At 44.1% G+C, this 8,877-nt stretch overlaps 1 protein-coding gene across 2 annotated transcripts in view; it reads right to left on the bottom strand.

The window, feature by feature from the left end:
• NIT2 (nitrilase family member 2) overlaps positions 1–8,877 on the bottom strand; it is a 24,729-nt gene that overhangs the window by 4,832 nt on the left and 11,020 nt on the right. The window contains exons 6-10 of one of the 2 annotated variants that reach the window (XM_019548867.1): positions 7,833–7,907; positions 7,019–7,097; positions 5,687–5,785; positions 2,297–2,352; positions 1,514–1,763 (exon numbers count right to left, since the gene is read on the bottom strand). In XM_019548867.1, coding sequence (XP_019404412.1) covers positions 1,675–1,763; positions 2,297–2,352; positions 5,687–5,785; positions 7,019–7,097; positions 7,833–7,907 — 398 coding nt within the window. In that variant the 3' untranslated portion in view covers positions 1,514–1,674. Of the gene's footprint in view, positions 1–1,513; positions 1,764–2,296; positions 2,353–5,686; positions 5,786–7,018; positions 7,098–7,832; positions 7,908–8,877 lie in introns of those variants that run through there. The other variant, XM_019548868.1, reaches the window with a different exon arrangement.

Here is an 8,877-nt window from a genome sequence, read left to right as displayed (position 1 = left end):
ACCTTGCCGGGGTCATCTGACCCCGGTGCTCTTTCCTGCCAAGGCAGGGGGTCGGACTAGATGATCTACCTAGGTCCCTTCCGACTCTAGATACTATGATCTGCCGTTCAAGTGTTTCAAGGAGGACACCAGCATCATAATTAGAAATTACACAGATCTGCCTGTGTGCTAGGAGGTGAGCAAGCGAGAAGCTTACAGTAAGTGAAAAGAAGTAATTTCATTCCAGGAAATGGGTGACAAACTGATGTGTGATTTCTAACATAAGGTTTGGGTATTTAAAGTTGCTATTAGACTTTTAAAAGTTCCCTGGAGGGAAGGGCCTACATCTTCCAGGGAACTCACTCACCAATGCAACATCTGGTTATGTCTTTATACCAAGTTATTCCCTGTTCTGAAGAATGTTGTTGCAGGTATTCCATTTAGTCTAGCACAGATTTTATTTTTTTAGTGCTGCTAATTCTTGTCCTCAGCAGGCTAAAGGATCTCTGTATAGGGAGAGGTGACAGGTGCAACTCCTTGCTTGCAGGGTCCAGTAACTCTTGGTGTGGGTTTTCCATTCCAAAGGTGCTTCAGCAGTTAAAGAAGTGGCAAAAAGTAAGGGCTCAGAGCACTTTCCCCTTAAGACATCACAGAGTTCAATTGCTGCCTCTGCCTATGGTCCTCTACCACTGAAGTGACCGCTGACCACCAAGTTACAGCACAGAGTACCCTTACCTTCGGAGCAGGTAGCTTGATGTGGGTATTGTGTTAGCTTTGGAGGGAAAAAGCTGAAGCAAATGCAAATGGCCTTCCCATGCATGGCAGAAGCACCCAACAATTCAGGTTTGCAGATCCTGAAGAACATTACTGTGAATAGCAGGGAGGCATGCTGGTCTCTGAAAGGGCCAGCTTAAGCCACCTTTCCTCAGAGTTTTGGGTCAGCCCTCATATATTGGCAATTCAAGGCATTACCTCTGTGGTGAGCTTCAGTGCCCAATTTAGGGCTGTTGGTTCCCTTAGCCAGCACAGCACCTGTGAACTGGGAATCCTAGGGCATTTTTACATGTGCTCCTGATGCAGAGGAGCCACGGCAGAGCTGTGATCCACTGCCTGCACACCCCTGCCCAGGGCATGCAGGCGCCAGATCGCAGCTCTGGACTACACTGTCACTACTGTAAGATCCAAGCCCTGGAGCAGCTCCATACCCTGCTAGGGCTGGTCTCTATGGAAACCCTAGACCTGCACTGTCACTGTACCACTATTCCTGGGGTCTCCAGGGAAACTGGCCACAGAAACATGGGCAGGGGCCTGATCTAGCCCTGGCCTACACCCTTTTATGGCTCGCACCCTTGATCTTCAATAAACTGAAACCCTCAGGGCACTTCCAGACTGACAGGTGAGGATCATGGTAACATTCCTACCCTCAGTTAATTGAATGATCATAAGCAGCAGGCAAAAATTATTGCTGATGTCAGCATACTGCAAAATAGCTGAAGTAGGGAAGGAGATAGAAGAGCCAGTGAACAAGCTGTCCGCATTCAAGCTCGCTTTGTGTAATTATAACATTTGAGTACAAGTTCCTCATGGCTGTGTGAAAATTATTGATTTTCTGGCTTGTTTATAAAGATTAAGGCAAAGGACAAGAGCTTGTTGCAAAAGAAGCTGGGCAAATAGATCCATAGGCTAAAAGTCTCACTATTTCTTTGCCTCAACACAGTAGAGGTCTGAGCGTTTTTGGGCAAGAATGGGGAGTTGCTGGCGGATTTCTGCAAGCTTCTTCAAGTCTGTGAAAGATTAAGCAGGTGTTAGACATACAGAACCCATGGTACTTGGGAAACCTAAAGTCTGTGGGGAAGGCTATTTTACACCGGGGAGGAACAATGGTTTTGATTTGTCAAGCTTGACTACACCTTTGTGTACTTGCATTGTGTGAGTGAACAAAGCTCATGCAGGAGAGGAACGGAAAAATCTGGGCTTGTTCATTTCTGCAGATCACTAACATCCAGCTCACCAACACTACCCTCATAAGTGGCACTTTGCTGAGAGTCTAGACAGAGAAGCAAAGGGCTGAACCAAGCCTGAGCTTCCCCTTAACCCTGCCTGGTCAGCAAGGGCCTTGCATGGTTCCTTGCATAATATCCAGAAACTTTCAGTCACCAGGCTGAAACCTCACACTCTAGAAAAGAACAGACTCCCCCATATGCCTGTAGATAGATAAGTGTAAGTGACAAACTTACAAAGGGTGTTGGCTTTTCCAACCTCTGACTGCCTTCCCTTTTTTTTGGTAGTAAAGGAGGAGGGAATGCTATAGCCTTACCTATATCTGCGTATATAACTGTTTCCTCAGTGCCAGCTTTGGCTATAACTTCCCCCCTGCAAAAAAGAAGCATATGTTATGATTTATGGAAAGACAATGCCTAGAAAAAACTCTGTTGTGCCAGGCTTAACTACCCTCAGGGTTGACAAGTGTTTTCATGGTACTAGCTAACCTAAAATTTCCCTTGTTGCAACTTAAGACTTACTCCTTATCCTGTCCCCTGGTGACATGGAGAATGCCCAAGCACTGGCCTCTTTATAAACATCCTTACTTTATACAGGAAAAAATAAATATCTAATGCACAGGCGTAGATTGACCTGTTCCTTCTATAGATCAGTTTAGTGCCTGACTTATCCCCTAGCCTAGCAGGAACAATAAACTGCTTGTGCCAAGGCCTGTCCATTTTCCAAGTCTTTACCCCCATCTTGGATTCTACTGATTTGTTTACTGCAAATAGCAGCTGTACTCAAAGTGGCATATTTTAGTCAGGATGATTTATTAAATAGTCTTGATCCTAGACACTTTTTCACCATCTGCCCCTAGCCATAGGCATTAATTTTTGCCACCTTTTAATGTAAAAAAGGTAGAGTCACTGGCAGATAGATTAAAAACAGGTTTCAATTTAACATGGGAACTAAAAGTTGTCTAGTTGACAAGTAACATGAATCGAGTTAATTACTGGAAGACAAAAAGTAATTATTACCCAGAAAGTCTGTTGGTTGCATATTTTTCCTGATTTCTTTCAAGCTACTTAGGCTTATAGGAGAATATTACTTCTATTTAGGTCAGAATACCTTTCATATCTGTCTTATATCCTACAAATTCTTGCTCTGTCATTCTTACTCTTTGATTATGAGAAGGTCAAAGTATTGCTGATTTCTCAGAAAAGAGATTTCTCAGGAGGCTCTAGTGGAGAATCCCAAAGACATCTCTGTTTTGGGATTAACCCTGTACCTAGCACCTAGTTTGATTTTTTTTTTAATGTACAATTATGCAAGTAAGTGTCATGTAAATAACTTTCTTTTGTGGGATTTAATAAGCTAAGCAACTTGAATATACTGTTTTATCCTTACAAAGTTGTCTTTGTGTGTTAAAAGTATGCAGCATAACCATTCTGTAATGTTTTACTGGGTCTTTGCCTTTGCTGTTGACTGGATTAAATAAAATTAAGTGGAGTTCCTTAAAAAGCAGATGTAGAGTTTTATCCAACGAGCTTTTAAGATTTTTATCTAAGTGCCACCTCAAGTTCCAATGATATTTAGAGGAGAACTCTACAGCTAAGTACAAACAGTCAAAACGCCAAGACTCAGTCCTCTCAGGTTAATCTAAACTGCATAGATTGAACTGATAAGCAAGTGAACAGGCACTCTTTTGTAGGCATGTGGCTGCATTTCTAGAATCAGTGGCCTAGACCAGAAGCCAAGGAGGCACTGGAGCATGCCTCCCTGCTTGGCTGGAGAAAGCTTGAGTCAAGGCTAGCCTGCCCACTCTGTAAGGGTGGCCGGGGGAGAGCTTTGTGGGGGAGATGCAGAGCATCCTGCTGGACTGAGTTACCTTGAATCTGGAGGGGATCTGGGACAGAAGTTAAATAAACCAATTTCAGTTCAATAAAACCAATTTTCAGTTAAGTCTGACACTACATCCATCCAGGTTTATCTTAAAGTTTTGGCCATTTTGAAAGCAGTTTATGTGCACTGAACTTCTGTTGTGTTACAGATTTGAATCACTTTCTGATCTCTGATACCTTTTTACATGCAATTTCTCTCCCTAACCTAAAAGCATCTGACACGAGTATTGACCATGGGCCCAAACCAGCTTTCTTTGGTCCCAGAGACTGCAGCAATATTAGGGACAGGTTTGCTTCCCTCTGTCCTTAATTTTTTCTACAGAGGAGTCTTTTTTTCTTTTCTTTGCTGCATGTTTACTGTTAGCTGAATTACACATTTCCTTTGTCAAGAGGGGGAGGGAGGATGACCGCAGGCTCCAAAGTAGTAAAGCACATTTCCTATCCCCCCTCAAATGTCATGATAATTCTACAAGACACTAGATTAAGGAACTTGTAACTGGATGTTTCCCTGAATAGGTACTGTCAACTGACATTCAGCTTTTTGCCTGAAGGGTTAATCATTCCACGTGCTACATCTACTCCTGAATCTCAGCCATTTTTTTCTCATCACAAAAAAACAAGGTTTTCAGTTCCTCTGTTCCTCTCTTTTGATTGAAAAACCACACAACCCACAAGGGAAACCATGCAAACTGGTAGAACTTCCTGATAGTCACTAACTGGAAAAAACAGATTATGGGAAAATACAGGAAACCTTCGCTATTTAGGAACTCAGGATTCATGAATTCAAATATTTGCGGTGTACCGCGCCAACGGCACAGCTGCACTCAGGGTGGGTAGGGGTGGTGCACTGAGTTCCTGGCTCTGGCGCTGCATGGAGCAGGGGAGGGCAGAGCAGGAGGCAGGGAGACAGTGAGTGTGGTGACAGTGGCATCTTCTCTCCTGGAGGCAGCCACAGCAGCGCTCAGAGTGTGTGTGGCACGGCAGGGGGAAGGGGCTGCTCCCTAGGCGCTGCGGCAGAGCCCTGTGAACAACTGGGGGAGAGGAGCGGGGGTGGGGGCTGTGGGGTCTGATGGGGAGCCCTGTCAGTATTCCTGGATTTCACTATCTGTGGGGCTCTCTGGAACGTATCCTCCATGAATGGTGAGAGTCTCCTGCAGACATGCGTAGTTCGATCAAAAAGTTCTAAGACTTGATGTTTGGGGTATTGTTCTTCAGGAATTTGTACCAAGTGGTCAAATGATCAATCAGGCCCTTTATAAAGAGGTTTTGATATGTCTGAGTGATAAAGTTAGAAGAAACCACTGCAAGCTGTGTGAAAATGGTCAATGGTTTCTGCACCATGACAACGCTCCTCCACACACTGCTGTCTCCATTCAAGAATCTTTGGCTGAAAAAGATATTCCTGTGATACCACACCGTCTGTATTCACCTGACCTTGCTCCATGTAATTTTTTTCTGTTCCCAAAAATCAAAATGCTGAAAGGAAGGAGATTTGATGACATTCCAACCATCCATAAGAATGTGAAAGCAGAACTCAAAAAACTCAACAGTTGAAGACTTCCAGCATTGCTTCCAAAAGTGGCAGGAACGTTGGGACAAGTGCATATTATCTGGAGGAGATTACTTTGAAGGGCACAGCTCATAAAAAAAGTTGTTTGTACACTATTCTTTAAAATAAAAGCTAAGTCTTAGAACTTTTTGATCACCCCTCGTATCTTTACTATTAGCTAAAGGAATCTTAGGTGATTATATTTCATCCTCAAATTAACATTTTTAGACAAAACCTGCTTGAGATCTTAATCTTGTTACCACCATGCACTCACCATGGATTTACAACAGTGCTGTGTCCCCAGGCAACATAAGATGCTTCTGCATCCCTAGCAGGAGATGCAGTTACTACATAGACTTGGTTATCGACAGCTCTGCGTTCAAAGAATGACAAGGACAAGTTATTGCCTGCAATTTCCTACACCCGAAATGAACTGCATTCAAGCAAAATATGAAGCAGAAAAAGTTATTCCAGAGAGCTAACCTGTATATTCCATTTCACTGCTCAGCATCTTAAAGAACGCTAAACAGTCAAAACCATCAATATCTATGCCAAGTGGCACAGAAATGGCCTAAAGTATTTAGGTGTTCATTAAAATCAACTTAAACATGGGCTTTAAGTGAGGACTCACAGGAGTCCCAAACGCTTCAAGGATCTCAAAGCAAGCAAACAGTAGCAGGACCCTCTAGGGCTCTAATCCTATCCAATGCTGCCTCACAGTCTAACTGTGGGAATAGCTGCTTATGGTCTGAACAGCTCTTAAAACCAAACCAAGTCCTGTTCTCTGTACATGCCATGCCTGTTAAGTACAGCGCAGGGACAGCTACATATAAAAAGTGCTTTCTAAATTCTAAGAATCCCTCACAGCACAATTAAAGCATCTGGGGGTTTTTCCCCCTCAGTAGTGAATGGAGCCCTGTTTTTGATGCACTGTGGAAGCTTCAGGATTGATAAGTAACCTCCAGTGGGAGCAGTTAAGACAATTAATTCATATGGCCTCAGAGTTCAATAAGTTATTAAACAACAGTTAAACAAAAGTGAATCAGTTTAAAGTTAAAGTGTCCAGTTCTGAGCGCCCCACTTCAGGAGGGATGTGGACAACATGGAGAGGGTCCAGAGGAGGGCCACCCGCATGATCCGGGGACAACAGGGCAGACCCTACAATAAGAGACTGTGGGACCTAAACCTGTTCAACCTTCACAAGAGAAGGCTGAGGGGAGACCTGGTGACTGTCTATAAACTCACTAGGGGGGACCAGAAGGGTTTGGGGGAGACACTGTTTCCCCTTGCGCCCCCTGGCATGACAAGGAACAATGGACACAAATTATTAGAGAGTAGATTTAGATTAGACATCCGCAAGAACTACTTCACAGTCAGGGCAGCTAGGATCTGGAACCAACTTCCAAGGGAAGCGGTGCTGGCTCCTACCCTGGGGTCTTTAAGAAGAGGCTTGATGACTACCTGGCTGGACTCATTTGAGTCCAGTCTTTTTCTCCCACCCAGGCAGGGGGTCGGGCGTGAAGATCTACAAGGTCCCTTCCAACCCTACTTCTATGATTCTATGAAAGAAATCACCTAAGGAGAGGTTTGGTTATTTAGTTCTTACCTTCCTCTTTGCAGTAGCTCCCAGTGAGCTGGTCCCGTTGTCAGGTTAAAAGCTCCAGGATACACTAACAGCTGGCAACCTTTAAGGAAAAATGCATGTTTTATAAGATGACTCCATTGCTTTCATGTGGAAGCACGGATACCTTAGCCAAGAGGGGCACTTGAAATGTGTGGTTATTCAGGGTGATTGTACCTCTTCTTGACTCACATGGTTTCAAGAGTCAGCCAGCAAAAATCACTTGAACATGAGGACTGACACAAAACTGGTGCATGGGCTTAGATGTTAGACCCCAGTCAGTCATGCAATAACTGTGGGCTGGGACACTCCATCAATGATATTCCATGCTAGCTTCGTTCGTGGAAAGCAAGGACTGGCCTGTGCTTAACAAAATTTGTAGCAGAGACTTAAGAAATTTCTCTGCCTTGTAATGAATTTGTCAAGACTTCAGGATCCATAACTGGTTAAAATATACAGAACTTTGATCTTACTGATAAATAACCATCTACAGGAAGAAAAGTCCAGGATCTACGTTCATGGTTTAGCTTACCTGTACAGGTACATGCATGTTTCTAACATGGGGGATGTGTATGTAGGACCAGCACACATTATTATCTCAAGAGAAGGAACTACTCCTTTAACCACCCAGGCTGACACAATGTTTTGGACCAGAAGCTCATGTACTCTGCTCCTGGTGCAGCTGCAGACTGATCAGTAGGCTGCACCTCTTCTGAAGCAGCCTTCTCTGAATGGCTGATACTTCAAGTACGGGCAAGTCTCAGTTGTACATAGTCTAGACATAGCAATACATCCTCACCTCTCTGGCAGTAGATCTGAGCAAGCTCAGCAAACCGGATGTCATAGCAGATCCCCAGTCCCACTTTGCAGTATGCTGTACTCAAAACAAAAGACACCAGTCAGTGGCCACTGTCATGCAGAACATAGGAAGGCTTCTTTAGCAATCCTGGAAGCTCTGCTACACTGCCTTGCACGATAAGAAACAAGAATTGACTTTCAACATATATTTCTATGATTCTATATTTTCTTACTTGTAATCCCTGTAACTCCAGAAAATTTCAGCAAGCACTGCCCAAGAAAAAATACCAATCTGAGATTTTTCTTTTTTTAAGATCCAAATGTGGCTACAGCATTAGAGGAAAGAAGGAAGCCCTTGTCTGTTCTGCCTTATCAAACAGCTATATCTGCAAAAACTTGTCTTGTTATGTCCTTGTTTGGTTTAATACAAATCTCCTCAAGAATTATTGATCAGCAGGAATCTGGGTTTTCCGTTTCCCACGGACAAAAGGAAAAAAAACAACAACACATAATTTTCCTTTTGACAGAGAAACAAAGATTTCTGCACTTTTGCAAAGAGTGCTCTGCAGACTGGCAGAGTTCCAGCCTGCAAGGGGCTGGGGGGAGTGGGAGAAGAGCAGTCAGGCAAGGGGCACCATGTACATATACATTAGGGGTGGGCAATTATTTTGGGTGGAGGGCCACTTACTGAGTTTTGGCAAGCCATCAAGGGCCAGATGAATGGCAGCGAGGGACAGATAAATATTAATTTTCTAACATTTTTAGGGGCCCCCATGTGCCAGATAGAATGGCCTGGCTGACTGCATCCAGCCCACGAGCCACATTTTGCCCACCCCGATATATATTTCATAGACATTACGGCTGGAAGGGACCTTGGAAGATCGAGTCCAGCCCCCCCGCCCAAAGGGCAAGAAGTCAGCTGGGGTCATAGGATCCCAGCAAGATAAGCATCCAATTTAGAGTCCAGAGGAGAGCCACGCGCATGATCAGAGGTCAGGAAAACAGATCTTACGATGACAGGCTGAGAGCCATGGGACTCTTTAGCC

This window comes from Crocodylus porosus, unplaced genomic scaffold (genome assembly GCF_001723895.1).
Source record: "Crocodylus porosus isolate Cpor-Errol unplaced genomic scaffold, CroPor_comp1, whole genome shotgun sequence".
NCBI lineage: Eukaryota > Metazoa > Chordata > Crocodylia > Crocodylidae > Crocodylus > Crocodylus porosus.
The sequence above is the reverse complement of the archived record's forward strand: the minus strand, read 5'-3'. Positions and strand labels throughout refer to the sequence as shown.